The 15,411-nt window shown below is 48.1% G+C and overlaps 1 protein-coding gene across 1 annotated transcript; it reads right to left on the bottom strand.

Annotated features, from left to right (window-relative positions):
* Positions 1-190: 190 nt before the first annotated feature.
* On the bottom strand, positions 191-15,388 carry LOC145342095 (magnesium transporter NIPA2-like). The gene is made up of 6 exons (XM_080187310.1): positions 15,217-15,388; positions 12,418-12,565; positions 9,153-9,209; positions 5,678-5,768; positions 3,871-4,031; positions 191-1,909 (listed from the first exon to the last, which is right to left on the bottom strand). Exons 1-6 carry the CDS (start codon positions 15,235-15,237, stop codon positions 1,290-1,292), a joined length of 1,098 nt encoding a protein of 365 aa, XP_080043436.1. The 5' UTR covers positions 15,238-15,388; the 3' UTR covers positions 191-1,289.
* Positions 15,389-15,411: the final 23 nt, after the last annotated feature.

Here is a 15,411-nt window from a genome sequence, read left to right as displayed (position 1 = left end):
TAAATGCTCCCAGAATTTTAGCATTTTGTTTTGAATTCTGATCCTAGCCATAGTATTTTTCTTTAATGTCGTTTGAATAGTGACCGAGTGACTCGTATCACAGGCTTTACCAGCTGCTGTGATACTCAGCTACAGATACGCTCAGTTGTTGTTCTACAGAAGAGTTCCATTAAATCACACTGCCACAACAGATAGCATGAAAATATATTTTAGTATTAGACATTATTGCAACTGTTAAAACAATAAGTACAAAACAGTGGCAGCCAAAGTAAGTTACATACGAGTGCCTGGAATCTGAAATCATTGGGAGCACCCTCAATTTTTTAACCACAAGTGAGTTACTTTTTAAATCCCTTCTGAAATTTCCTCTATACTGTCCCCGTCAAAAACTCCCAGGACAGGTACAGCACAGGGTTAGATGCAGAATAAAGCTCCCTCTACACTAAATATAACTTATATTGGAGGAGAGCACATGGTTCCATTAACATTTCTGGCTGAAATCCCAACATTGTGCTGTTGAATTGAAGTTGAGCTGGAATGGGGGAAATTTTGTGCTGTCAGGGTGAGTACTGTCAGCTACTCATCTGAGACTCCTGCAGTTTAAATTGTAAATGTATTGGCACCAAATCCTTCATGACATTTTTCAAGTATTCATTACCCCTCTGAGCATTGACACGTTATCTAAGATTTTCTATAATTTAAGTAGTCAATTTAGTGCGGATGTTATCAAAGGATCCTCAGTTGAAGATGAACAGGTTCTGTTGGTGCTTTCCTGACTCTTTTTGTTGTAATACACAATAATAAAACTGATTTCCTGTCCCATTAAACTTGTATGTGAAATGCAGTATTTGAGGTTAGGAGGGTGTGTATCCTAGCTGTGTGTACCTGCAGCAGCTTCATTCTTTCAAGTTTTGAATGAATGAGAGGGTCCCATTATCAATTCCTCTATTCTACCCTTTTCGAATGTTTTGACAGAAGGGCCACACTAATTTTTCTGACAATACTGGGGAACAGGACAATCCTCCAAATATGCTGATGTACTTGCACGTGGAAATTGTGGGCTACTTTCCATTCAGCTTACATAGCATTGACCCAAGCTGCAAAGGGATTACACCCCAAGACAAAAGGACAAAGAGAATTTCCAACAGCCCCTTCTGGCTAAAAGAGGGAAAAGTAGACACTTCAACTGGCAGCAGCCATCTCTGGAACTGTGCAGAACTGGATTTATGTGGAACAATGTGAAATGTTCTGATCTCATTGCACAGCTTCCATTTCCTACTAGCCAAGGCTCAGGTGAAGCAATGCACAGTGCCATCTTCACTTGGGTGAATGAGGATTTCAGTCTCCTGGTCAGGCAGAGCTTGATATTGCTGACTTCTCACTGCCCCATTCCATGTAGTGCCAGGCTCACCCTTCCTGAGAAATGGGGGCAATGTGCCTGGGGTGAAGCTGATGTTCTTGAAGGCGTGAAGCAGGAAGATCCCAAGGACAATGATGACAAACCCGCTTATGGTGCCTAAGATGTTGTCAAAGGTCATGTGATACCACTCCTTGAACAGGATGGCTGAACAGGTCATAACAGCAGTGGTGAAGAAGACGTAATAGATGGGTGTGACAATGGAGGTATTGAAGATATCCAGGGCTTTGTTCAGATAATTGATCTGTGTGCTTACACAAACTATCAAGCAACCAAGTAGGATCCAGGTCACTGGCTGCGCCAGTATATGGCGACCCACAAACAGCTCCTTGATGGCCATTCCCAGGCCCTTGACACATGAGACAGACAGGGAGCCGATGACGGAACAGATGAGGATGTAGACCAGGACATTCTTCTGTCCATAACGTGGGGCGACCAGCACGATCAGGATCAGGCAGCTACTTACAACACACACTGCAAACATAATAAAACCTGCAAGCCAGACACAAGGCTGGGTTTAGACAGCACTGGATTTTGAAGTGATAGCCCTCATTTTACAGCACAATGTACAAGACATAGGATTACAATAAAGTAACAGACACTTAACTCCCAAACAAATCCAGCTTGGAATGTCCCGAATTGCTGGATAGAATAGATAGGGAGAAACCATTTCCACTGGCAGGAGATCAGTAATATGGTGATACAAATTTAGGATGACTGGCAGAAGAATATATAGGAGACGAGAAAGGAATTTACGTATTTATTCAGTTGATCTATGACTATGAAGTAATTTACGTATTTACTCAGTTGATCTATGACTACGAAGAAATTTTGGAAAGAATTATAAGGGTTAGGATTTATAATCATCTAGAGGGAAATAAATTGATTAGGGATAGTCAACACGGTTTTGTGAAGGGTAGGTCGTGCCTCACAAACTTTATCGAGTTTTTTGAAAAGGTGACCAAAGAGGTGGATAAGGGTAAGGCAGTTGACGTGGTGTATATGGATTTTAACAAAGCGTTTGATAAGGTTCCCCATGGTAGGCTATTGCAGAAAATGCAGATGCATGGGATTGAGGGTGATTTAGCAGTTTGGATCAGGAATTGGCTAGCTGATAGAAAACAGAGGGTGGTGATTGATGGGAAATATTCAACCTGGAGTGCAGTTACAAGTGGTGTAGCTCAAGGATCTGTTTTGGGGCCACTGCTGTTTGTCATTTTTATAAATGACCTAGATGAGGGTGTAGAAGGATGGATTAGTAAATTTGCTGACAATACCAAAGTTGGAGGAGTTGTAGACAGTGAGGATGGATGTTACAGTTTGCAGAGGGACATAGATAAGCTGCAGAGCTGGGCCGAGAGGTGGCAGATGGAGTTTAATACAGAAAAGTGTGAGGTGATTCACTTTGATAAGAATAACAGGAGTACAGAATATAGGGCTAATGGAAGGACTCTTAGTAGTGTTGACGAGCAAAGAGATCTCGGGGTACATGTGCATAGCTCCCTGAAAGTTGGCACCCAGGTTGATAAGGTTGTTAAGAAGGCATACAGTGTGTTAGCTTTTATTGGTAGAGGGATTGAATTTCGGAGCCGTGAGGTCATGTTACAACTGTACAAAACTCTGGTGCGGCTGCACGTGGAGTATTGTGTAGCGTTCTGGTTGCCGCATTATAAGAAAGATGTGGAGGCATTGGAAAGGGTGCAGAGGAGGTTTACCAGGATGTTGCCTGGTAGGTGGGAAGGTCTTATGAGGAAAGGCTGAGGGGCTTGAGGTTATTTTCATTGGAGAGAAGGTTACGAGGTGACCTGATTGAGGCGTACAAGATCATCAAAGGATTGGATAGGGTGGACAGTGAGAGCCTTTTACCTCGGATGGTGATGGCTAACACAAGGGGACATAGCTTTAAATTAAGGGGTGGTAATTATAGGACGGATGTCAGAGGTTCTTTACTCAGAGGGTAGTAAGGTCGTGGAATGTCCTGCCTGCAGCAGTTGTGGACTCGCCAACTTTAAGGGCGTTCAAATGGTCAGTGGATAGGCATATGGATAACATTGGAATAGTTTAGGTTATAGGGTCATTAGATTGGTTCCACTGGTCGGCGCAACATCGCAGGCCGAAGGGCCTGTACTGCGCTGTAATATTCTATGTTTACGTATTTACTCAGTTGATCTATGACTATGAGGAATGCACTGTCTGAGAAAGTTGTGCAAGCAGATTTAATACCAATTTTCAAAAGGGGTAAATACTTTGGAAACGTTGCAGGGATACCAGGAAGAGGGAATCGTTTGTTTGCTCTCAAAGAGGCAAGGTCGAAGGGTGCTTTTTCTGTGAAGTATGGTCCATGATTTTGTATAATGATAAACTCTTTACCGTGAGGAGCTGCACTGTGTAGTGCTGACAGCTATGTAAAGGAAATATCAGCTACTGTCAGTTTACACTCTCATTCACCCTACCTGGATCTTTGAGCTTTTCTACCATTTCAGTCAAGGTGCCAACCTCCTCCTCTTGTGGAGCATGGATTACCATCACTGTCGAACCTAAAATACTCAGGATGCAGCCCATCTTTCCATGTAGGTTCAGGCGTTCGTTTAAAAAATAGGAGGATAGAATTGCACTGGAGAGGGAAGCGGGGACATCAGATTAACAGTGCAAGGACCTGGCAACACTGGAATTTACAAGCACTTTTTATGACTGCTCCCAAACTCAGAAAAAGTTTATTTATTTGTGTCACAATAGGCTAACATTAACACTGCAATGAAGTTACTGTGAAAGTCCCCCAGTCATCACACTCCAGAACCTGCTCAAGTACACAGAGAATTTAACATGGCCAGTGCACCTAACCAGCACGTCTTCCGGATTGTGGGAGGAAACCGGAGGAAATCCATGCAGGCACGGGGAGAATATGCAGACTCTGCACAGACACTGACCCAAGCTGGGAATCAAACTTGGATCCTTGGCGCTGTGAGGCAGCAGTGCTAACCACTGTGCTGCCATGCCATCTGGTGGGAGGAGAGCATTTGGAAATCTCAACACACTTTCCTTTAAGTTCTGCAACGCCTGCAATCTTCACATCCTCCTACAAACAGGATTTTAAACTTGTATTTAACAGCACCCATAGCAGCTTTACTTTGTTGTGTTCCAGGGGCTCATTCTTTCATTCAGCTTCTCGTGATCTTTTCAAATGTGAAATGGAAAAGAAACCAGGTCTTTCCAATATGCTACAGTTATTGGAACATGTCCTAAAAGATTTGGAACCAATTCAAATACAAAGAGAATCTTCAAACAAAGATGTTATGATGAGAAACCAATATGACCACTATGTTGCCCGAGGTCTGGAGTTAAATGCAGTTCCCTTGTTTACAGACAGTTCATGAATTGAGCAGGAGAGGGCTAGTACTTGCTTTTTCAAATTTAGCTTCGATCATTTGAGGGAAAGGACCAGATACCAGCATATACCTGTCCTGCAAATTTTGATTGGGAAGGTGTAGAAGGAGCTTTACCCTGTACCTAATTACACGCTGTACCTGCCCTGGGAGTGTTTGATAGGGACAGTGTAGAAGGAGCTTTACCATGTATCTAACCCCTCGCTGTACTTGTGCTGTGAGTGTTTGATGGGGACAGAATAGAAGGAGCTTTATACTCTACCTAATTCCATGTTGTACCTGTCCTAGGAGTGTTTGATGGGGACAATGTAAAAGGAGTTTTACTCTATCTAATCCCATACTATACTTGCGCTGGAGCATTTAATTGGGACAGTGTAGGAGTTTTACTCTAATTCCATACTGTACTTGCCCTGGAGTATTTAATTGGGACAGTGTAGCGAGAGCTTTACTCTAAAGCTAAGCCGAGTACTTGATGGCAGTTCCAGTCCTTTTTCAGGCCTCATGTTAGGATGGAGATGTGAAGAATAGCTTCATGGTGCTTTGCAGGGTTTGAGGGGTGAGAGGGGGTGCAGGAGGAGAAGGTGGAGTAGACACTCAGGGGAGAAGGAGTTTGTACTAATTGCCCAGCTCCTGCTTCTGAAAAGTGTGCTGATGTAGACCTCAGGATTGGGCAGTGTCAGGCTGGACCGCATTGTGCCCAGAGCCAAATCTCAGTCCTGAACCCTGGTCTGATCATACACAAAATCACCACATATAAATGAATTTTCATGTTGCCATAATATCTAGGACTATGGGCTAACAGGGTGATAATTCCTTCAGGACAGCAAGAGGGAGTAATATTGGAGCTGGAACTGGGAGATGTCAGGGGCTTGCTCACCTTACAAGGACACTGAGGGCTCCCAGCGGAGTGACCAGAGTTGCTGGGGCAAAAGCATAGGCAGCAAAATTGGCAGCTTCTCCCAAACCCACTGAAAAAACAGGATAGATAGAGTTAGAGCCCAAACCAGGTGCTCTGTGTACCAGCTACAATCACAACCAAATACAGCATGAACATTTCACAAGGTGTGACACAGCCTGCAGGCCCATTAAATTACAAAGAGGAGAAACAGAGAAACACTGAGGTGGAAGAAGTGGGGTGTGGGAGGGGAGATAAGCAGGAAGACATGGGTGGATTTTGGGGTGATGTGGTACATACCCCTTAGAGAGAAATGTGAACTTCTTGGATCACATGCCAAGATTCCACGATTTAAAATTTGAATAAGTAATATTACATTAATTTATAAATTAAATATATTACTGTAATAAGCAGATTAAGAGCATAAATGATCAAACACTTCTTGGAAGCAAGTTATCCTTTAAACTATAGAACAGAATTTTTCTCTTTTACTGTGAACACAACTGAATAACATTTCCCAGCTATTTGTTACACAGTTTCTGAAGTAGACATTCAATTTCCCAGACTCAGTCTAAAGGGATTTTTTTTTAGCTCCCAGTGTTTTACTTCCATTCTGTTCCTTTCTCAGCCTGGTAACTTTTAACTCCAGAACTGTCTTGCACAGAGGGAATTTGCTGGAGGTTCTCCTTGTATCACAAGCTAGGCAAATCTAACCTTGTTACAAATCTATATGACCGATCTTTTCAATCCAGTGTGAGGTCTCGCCCGTATTTCTGCATAGGGAATCACAGAGACTTTCAGCCTCTAGCTGTTCCTTCTCTCCCGGATCCTGACAATCTATTGTTCGAGATTTTCAGGGATATCTCAAAAATTCTTCCCTTCTAAAAGCCCATCTCCATGACAACATGACTCAAATAGGCTTTGTATCCAAGCAGAAATGCTGATTACCTAACTTGAGACCCATCTCTCTTTAATCCTGGAAATAAATGGGCAGTTTAAAGCATAATTGCTTACAAATTGACATCTTCAATATCTTCCTGGAACTTGGGAGACTAGCAGTCTGATCATTGTAAACACAGATGCTGCTATGTCTCCAAATATGTATATCTTGAACTTTTTTTCCAATGACCAGGACTGCCCTTTAGTGTTTAACAGCAATATCAGTGAGATCTGTTGTTGGACAACCTTCAGAATAGGAGAATCACTTAATTTTATCCTACATTAAAGACACATTAGCAAAGCATACAAATACCTGTTTTATAAGATTATTAACAGTGGGAGGGAGAAACTGGGATGAGAAGGGGAGAAGCAGGGGGTCACAGCGTAGGAGGGTGAGAGAAGCAGTGGGTCACTGAGGGTAGAGGGCTGGAGAAGAGTGGGGTCACTGGGAGAGTGAGCTGGAGAAGCAGAGGGTCATGGGGAGGGGAAGAAAAATGGGAGTCATGGGAGGGAGGAGGGAGTCATGGGAACTGGTGAAGCTGGAGGTTGTTGGGGAAGTAGGTGAAGTAGTGGTCACTGGGGGAGGGCGACTGGAGAAGCCGGGGGAGGGGGAGAAGGAGCAGGTGAAGCTGGGGGGATCATGGGGTGAAGTGTAGAAGAAGTATGGGGTCATGGGGATGGAGGGTGTACTGGTGAAGTTTGGGGAAAGCAGGGGAGAAGTTGGTTGTTGCACTGAGGTGGAATAAAGTGACAGCACAATAAGCAGGAAGGTGCTATATCTCTCGTGACCTTCCACAATGCTCATGGAGTCATAGAGGTCTACAGCACAGAAAAGGCCCTGCAGCTCATCATGTCTGCGCTAGTCAAAGTCAAACCACCTACCTATTCTAATCCCATTTCTCATCACTTGGCCCATAGCTTTGCATGTCTTAGCATCGTAAGTGCCCATCTAAATACTTCTTAAATGTTATGAGGGTCTCTGCCTCCATCAATCTTTCAGACTGCCACCATTCTTTGAGTGAAAAAGTTTTTCCTCACATTCTCTCTAAACCTCCACCTTAAATCAATGCTCCCAAGTCATTGATGCCTCCACGAAGGGGAAACATTTCTGTCTGTCTGTCTACGCCCCTCAATATTATACATCACAATCATGTCTCCCCTCAGTTTCCTCTGCTCCAAGGAAAACAACCCCAATCTATCCAAATTCTCTTCATAACTAAAACTTTCCAGCCCAAACAACATCCTGGTAAATCTCCTCTGCACCCTTTTCAGTGTTATCACATCCTTCCTATAACGTAGATTCCAGAACTGCACACTATACACCAGCTGTGGCCTAACCAAGTTTTATATAATTCCAGCATAATCTCCCTGCTCTTAAACTCTATGCCTCTTCTAATAAAGGTAAATATACCATATGCCTTCTTAGCCACTTTATCCACCTATCCTGCTACCTTAACGGACCGGTGTACATCCACACCAAGGTCCCTCTGATCCTTGGTGTTTTCCAGGGTCCTGTCGTTCATCATGTATTCTTTTGCCTTGTTTGTCCTGCCCAAGTGCACCTCACACTTATCCAGATTGAATTCCATCTTCCACTGATCAACAGATCTGACCACCCTGTCTATATCCTCCTATAATCTAAGGCTATCCTCATTCTTTACTATGCTATCAATTTTCACATTATCGGTGAGCTTACTGATCAACCCTCTGATATTCAAGTCTAAATCATTAATATAGATCACAAATAGCAAGGGCCCCAATGCTGATCCCTGCGGACACAGGCTTCCAGTTCAAGAAAACCCCTCAAACATCACCCTCTGGATCCAATTAACCAAATTTCCCTGGATCTTATGGACAGCGACCTTCGCTATCAGTTTCCAATGTGGAACTTGTCAAAAGCGTAATTGAACTCCAAGAAGACCACGTCAAATGCATTGCCCTCATCTATACAGCTGGTCACTTCTTCAAAAAATTCAATTAAGTTGCTCAGACATGACTTCTGCTGAACAGACCCACGCTGACTGCTCTTTGTTTAATTCCTGCCTCTCCAAATGCAGATTAATTCTGTTTCTCAGAATTACTTCCAATAGTTTCCCCACCACTTAGGTTAGACCGATTGACCTGTAGTTCTCTGGCTTATCCCTTCCATCCTTCTTAAATAATGGTACCACATTTGCTGTCCTCCAGTTCCCCGGCATCTCTTCTGTGGTCGAGAGGAATGGAAAATTATTGCCAGTGCCCTTCATCCAGCCCTGGAGATTTATCTACTTTTAAGCCTGTCTCAGGACCTCTTTTCTCCCCGATTTCTATACCCACATCGTCTACTAGTGAACACTGACACAAAGTATTCAATTCGAACCCTACCTACATTCTCTGGCTCCACAAATTACTGCAGTGGTCCTTACTGGGCCATACTCTTTTGCTAATTATCCTTTTACCCGTAATGTACTGACCAATACCAAAACTTACAGAAAAATACATTAAGGATATTCTACATGCCACTATGAGCAACACTCACTTGTGAGGAGTCCAGCCCACCACAGCCATTCCTTCAGGTATGCATGGCCACCCTGGCCTGTGAGGAAAGAATACAATACATTGAGCAGCACAGTCTGACAGCTTCTATCACCATCTCCCCCTCCTATTGACTACTTAACCTGTGTGTGTCCGCATGTACACCTATCCTTTACCAAGTTGGTGAGTAAGGGATCTGTTAGGAGATGGTGCCTCATGTCATTTCCCAGTGTGAAAGAAACATCAACTTTCAGTTTCAGCGAGTTTGCCAAACTTGATAACAGTGAATTAGCAGTGATTAACTTCATATTATTAGAAACTCTAAAGCCTGGCTGGTGTCCACCACTCTCAGCAAAACCCCACTGAGATAAATGGGATGGGGGGGGGTTTATCCAGCACAATGGGCTACTTGGTCATGGAGGCACAGGTATGAGTAAGGCAATTGGCACTGTGGATTTTGACATCTGGAATTTTTCAATTTAAAAAAAAAATCACAAGAGTGAGTCAGTGAAAACCAACTTTCTGTATTCTTTGAACATATCTGAGAGACCAACCAGGAGAGAGAGTCAGCACCTTCGGGGACAGGGGAGAGAGAGAGAGAGAGAGAGAAAGAGTCAGCACCTTTGGGGGCGGGGGAGAGAGAGAGAAAGAGTCAGCACCTTTGGGGGCGGGGGAGAGAGAGAGAGAGAGAGAAAGAGTCAGCACCTTTGGGGGCGGGGGAGAGAGAGAGAGAGAGAAAGAGTCAGCACCTTTGGGGGCGGGGGAGAGAGAGAGAGAGAGAGAGAGTCAGCACCTTCGGGGGCGGGGGGGGAGAGAGAGAGTCAGCACCTTCGGGGGCGGGGGGGGAGAGAGAGAGTCAGCACCTTCGGGGGCGGGGGCGGGGGCGGGGGCGGGGGTGGGGGCGGGGGCGGGGGCGGGGGAGAGAGAGTCAGCACCTTCGGGGGCGGGGGGGAGAGAGAGAGTCAGCACCTTCGGGGGCGGGGGGGAGAGAGAGAGAGTCAGCACCTTCGGGGGCGGGGGGGAGAGAGAGAGTCAGCACCTTCGGGGTCGGGGTCGGGGTCGGGAGAGAGAGAGAGTCAGCACCTTCGGGGGCGGGGGGGGAGAGAGAGAGAGAGTCAGCACCTTCGGGGGCGGGGGCGGGGGCGGGGGCGGGGGCGGGGGGGAGAGAGAGAGAGAGTCAGCACCTTCGGGGGCGGGGGGGGGAGAGAGAGAGTCAGCACCTTCGGGGGCGGGGGGGGGAGAGAGAGAGAGTCAGCACCTTCGGGGGCGGGGGGGGAGAGAGAGAGAGAGAGTCAGCACCTTCGGGGGCGGGGGGGGAGAGAGAGAGAGAGTCAGCACCTTCGGGGGCGGGGGCGGGGGCGGGGGCGGGGGCGGGGGCGGGGGCGGGGGCGGGGGCGGGGGAGAGAGTCAGCACCTTCGGGGGCGGGGGGGAGAGAGAGAGAGTCAGCACCTTCGGGGGCGGGGGGGAGAGAGAGAGTCAGCACCTTCGGGGGCGGGGGGGAGAGAGAGAGTCAGCACCTTCGGGGGCGGGGGGGAGAGAGAGAGTCAGCACCTTCGGGGGCGGGGGGGAGAGAGAGAGTCAGCACCTTCGGGGGCGGGGGGGAGAGAGAGAGTCAGCACCTTCGGGGGCGGGGGGGAGAGAGAGAGTCAGCACCTTCGGGGGCGGGGGGGAGAGAGAGAGTCAGCACCTTCGGGGGCAGGGGGGAGAGAGAGAGTCAGCACCTTCGGGGGGGGGGGGGGGGGGGAGAGAGAGTCAGCACCTTCGGGGGCGGGGGGGAGAGAGAGAGTCAGCACCTTCGGGGGCGGGGGGGGAGAGAGAGAGAGAGTGTCAGCACCTTCGGGGGCAGGGGGGAGAGAGAGAGAGTCAGCACCTTCGGGTGCGGGGGCGGGGGCGGGAGAGAGAGAGAGTCAGCACCTTCGGGGGCGGGGGGCGGGGGGCGAGAGAGAGAGAGTCAGCACCTTCGGGGGCGGGGGGGGAGAGAGAGAGAGTCAGCACCTTCGGGGGCGGGGGGGGGGAAGAGAGAGAGAGAGAGAGTCAGCACCTTCGGGGGTGGGGGGGAGAGAGAGTGTCAGCACCTTCGGGGGCGGGGGGAGAGAGAGAGTCAGCACCTTCGGGGGCGGGGGGAGAGAGAGAGTCAGCACCTTCGGGGGCGGGGGGGAGAGAGAGAGTCAGCACCTTCGGGGGCGGGGGGGAGAGAGAGAGTCAGCACCTTCGGGGGCGGGGGGGAGAGAGAGAGTCAGCACCTTCGGGGGCAGGGGGGAGAGAGAGAGTCAGCACCTTCGGGGGCGGGGGGGAGAGAGAGAGTCAGCACCTTCGGGGGCGGGGGGGGAGAGAGAGAGAGAGTGTCAGCACCTTCGGGGGCAGGGGGGAGAGAGAGAGAGTCAGCACCTTCGGGTGCGGGGGCGGGGGCGGGAGAGAGAGAGAGTCAGCACCTTCGGGGGCGGGGGGCGGGGGGGGGAGAGAGAGAGAGAGTCAGCACCTTCGGGGGCGGGGGGGGAGAGAGAGAGAGTCAGCACCTTCGGGGGCGGGGGGGGGGAAGAGAGAGAGAGAGAGAGTCAGCACCTTCGGGGGTGGGGGGGAGAGAGAGTGTCAGCACCTTCGGGGGCGGGGGGAGAGAGAGAGTCAGCACCTTCGGGGGGCGGGGGGGAGAGAGAGAGTCAGCACCTTTGGGGGCGGGGGGGAGAGAGAGTCAGCACCTTTGGGGGCGGGGGGGAGAGAGAGAGTCAGCACCTTTGGGGGCGGGGGGGAGAGAGAGAGTCAGCACCTTCGGGGGGCGGGGAGAGAGAGAGAGTCAGCACCTTCGGGGGGCGGGGAGAGAGAGAGAGTCAGCACCTTCGGGGGCGGGGAGAGAGAGAGAGAGAGAGTCAGCACCTTCGGGGGCGGGGAGAGAGAGAGAGAGAGAGAGTCAGCACCTTCGGGGGAAGGAAAGAGCAACTTTGAGTGAGGCGATAACGCAGTGTTCGATGAATGGATAAATACTTTGCAAACTAGCTCTACTTGAGGGTCCAGTGGTATCATGTCCCTGCAACAGAGTATCTTTGCTCACACAATAAGAAATGGTCTCGTGGGGTAGAGGACCAGGAAACTGGTGCCTATGCTTCTATCCAGGTGATGGATCAGCGCAGGGCACTGGGGAAAGGAAGTACTTAAGGGGTAAATGAAAAAAATTGTCCTTAATCTTTCAAAACTGAGACTGTGTGTTAGCTTCAGGAGCACTTATTGGTGACTAACAGTCAGAATCCTGTATTCTCCTTCAGCACTTACTTACCTGCTCTGATTATCCCCTTGCTGGCCAGACGTAACAGACCCTTCTTTTTCAGGATGAAACTACTTCCGATGAAGATGCTGGAGCTGATGGCGAGGGCAAGCCCAATGTAGAAATGATAGCCCTCAGTGACACTGCCTGTGGTGGAGAGCTAAGGATGTAAGGACATGGAGTTACTGCTTTCAGCGCACACACACACACATACACCCATGGGGCACCCCCGTCACTCAACATCACACAGATACTAGGAGCAAAGATCCTGCTTCACTGTCATGCATTAAGACAGGCTTGGCACTCAAATTGTAATGAAGTGTATTCGCTGTTGTTTAAAGCTTACAAATCTGCTGGAAGGATAATGAGTGAGTGAGTGTATGCTATATTAGTGTGGAAAAGAGGTTTCAGATTGGGCCAAGGCTGTAATGAAGTCAGGAGCTGAGTGATCCTGGCAGAACTCAAACTGAGAACCCATGAACAGATTTTTGCTGAGTAGGTACCGCTCGATAGAACTGTTGATGATACTTTCCATCACTTTACTGCTGATTGAGACAGACTGATGGAGCGGTATTTGGCACAGTTGGATTTGTCCTGTGTCTTGTGTGCGGTGCACACCCAAGTATATAAAGTTTATTTTATTAGTGTCACAAATCGGTTCACACCAACATTGCAATGAACCTACTGTGATGTAGTTGTAGTGAAGTTACTTAAATCCCTTAGTCGCCACACTCTGGCACATGTTCGGGTACACTGAGGGAGAATTTTAGCACCTAAAGTACATAACTAGCACGTCTTTTGGACTGAGAGGAAACTGAAGCACCTGGAGCAAACCCACACAGACACGGGGAGAATGTGCAGACTCCTCACAGACAGTGACCCAAGCTAGGGATCGAAACCTGGCTCCCTGGCGCGGTGAGCCAGCATTGCAACCACTGTGTCACCCTGCCGCCCATACCTGGGCAATTTTCCACATTGCCAGGTAGATGTCAGTTTGATGCCTCTAATGGAACAGCTTGGTTAGGGGCATAGCAAGTTCTGGAGCACAAGTCTTCAACAATATTGCTGGAATATTGTCAGGGTCCATTGCCTTTGCAGTATCCAGTGCCTCCAACCGTTTCTTGATAATCACATGGAGTGAACTGAATTGGCTGAAGACTGACATCAGTGATGCTGGGACCTCTGGAGGAGGCTGAGATGGATCACCCACCCGGCACTTCAGGCTGAAGATGGTTGTGAATGTTTCACCTCACCTTTTGCACTGATGTGCTGGGCTCCTCCATCATTGAGGATGAGGCATTTGTGGAGCCTCCACCTCCAGTGAGCTGTTTAATTGTCCACCACCATTTGTGACTGGATATGGCAGGCCTGCAGAACTTAGATTGGAATCATTGTGGAATCGTTTAGCTCTGACTGTTACTTGCTGCTTCTGCTATTGATAGGTGATTAGGTGTTGTAGTTTCACCAGATTGACACCTCATTTTCAGGAATGTTTGGTGTTACTCCTGGAAATAACCTCCTACTGCACTCTACCTTGAGCTGGGGTTGATCTCCTGGCTTGATGGTAATGGTAGATTGGGGAATATGCCAGTCACAAAGTTACAGATTGTGGTAGAAGGCAATTCTGCTGATAGTCCACAGCAGCTCATGGATGCCCAGTCTTGAGTTGCTGGATCTGACTGAACTTTATCCCATTCAGCACAGTAATCATGCTATACAACACAATGGAGGGTATCCTTAACGTGAAAACGTGACTTTGACTTCACAAGGACTGTGCAGTGTTACTCCTACTGATACTATCATGGACATCTGCGGCAGGCAGGTTGGTGATGCTGAGGTCAAGTTGTGCTGACCTCTTGTTTGTTCCCTTACTACTTGTTGCAGCCCCAGTCTAGCAGTTATGTCCGTTAGGACTCGGCCAGCTCGATCTGTGATGACACTACCAAAATACTCCTGGTGATGGATGTTGAAGTCCCCCACTCAGAGTACATTCTGCACCCTTTCTGTTCTCAGTGCTTCCTCCAAGTGGTGTTCAACATGGAGGAGTGCTGATTTATCAGATAAAGGAAGGGGCGGCTGCTAGGCCTGTCTTGTCAGTGGGATAGGACACACCCAGAAATGGTGATGGTGGTGCCTGGGACATTATCTGTAAGGTATGATTCAGTGAGTATGACTGAGTCAAGCTTGATTAGTCTATGAGACAGCTCTGAATTTCGGACAAATTCCCATCTGTTAATAAGGAGGACTTTGCAGGATTGACATGGTCATTTCCAGTGTCTGGTTGGGCCAGGTGGTCTGTCCGGTTTCATTCCTTTCAGGCTTTGTAGCAGTTTGATAGAACAACGTGGCTTGCTTGACCTTTTCAGAATCAATCATTGTGGATCTGGAGTCCCACGTGGGTCAGACCAACTAAAGACAGCAGATTTCCTTCCCTAAAGGGCATTAGTGAACCAGATGGGTTCAATTCTCACTATTACTGACACTAGTTTTCAATTCCAAATGTATTAACTGATTGTAAATTTCAGCAGCTAACATGGTGAGATTGGAAGTCATGTTTCCAGAACATTAACCTGGGCCTCTGGCCTACTTGTTAAGTAACATTACCACTTCCAACCCCCACCCACTATGTGTCCTACGGCGATTCTTTGGATAAAAGTGGATATAAGCACATGTCAAAACAAACCAAACCCATCAGTAACCACATGGGAGGAATTGCAGAGTAGCAGCATATGATACCACAATTACTGCCTTACAGGTTAGAATTCAACAGCATCCAGGAAACTTGAGTTTTAAGAACCTCACATCACCTACCAAGGGTGAAGAGGAAGACATTGTCCGGGCTGCAGATAAATGTCATCAGTAGCATGCCATAAATTCGGTCCTACCAGCTGGAATCACAGGCCCCTCCCCACACGGCAGTCGGAAGGAGAAATGATTTACAGCACCACAATATCCCCACTGGGATTCATCCTGCCAGCACTAACCCCACCCCTATTGGCATCGCGC

The sequence above is a fragment of the Carcharhinus amblyrhynchos genome, chromosome 4 (assembly GCF_965287045.1).
Source record: "Carcharhinus amblyrhynchos chromosome 4, sCarAmb.v2.hapA, whole genome shotgun sequence".
Taxonomy (NCBI): Eukaryota; Metazoa; Chordata; class Chondrichthyes; order Carcharhiniformes; family Carcharhinidae; genus Carcharhinus; species Carcharhinus amblyrhynchos.
Note: the sequence above shows the minus strand (reverse complement) of the source record. Positions and strands in the feature narration are given on the sequence as shown.

Bases quoted from the DNA above. Each gene is read 5' to 3' on its own strand.
- LOC145342095 (XM_080187310.1), bottom strand. From the start codon at position 15,237: ATGTCTTCCTCTTCACCCTTG. The intron at 12,566-15,216 runs GTAGGTGATGTG...TTACATCCTTAG, and splicing joins TGTCTTCCTCTTCACCCTTG to CTCTCCACCACAGGCAGTGT. The intron at 9,210-12,417 runs GTAAGTAAGTGC...CTTTCCTCACAG, and splicing joins CAAGGGGATAATCAGAGCAG to GCCAGGGTGGCCATGCATAC.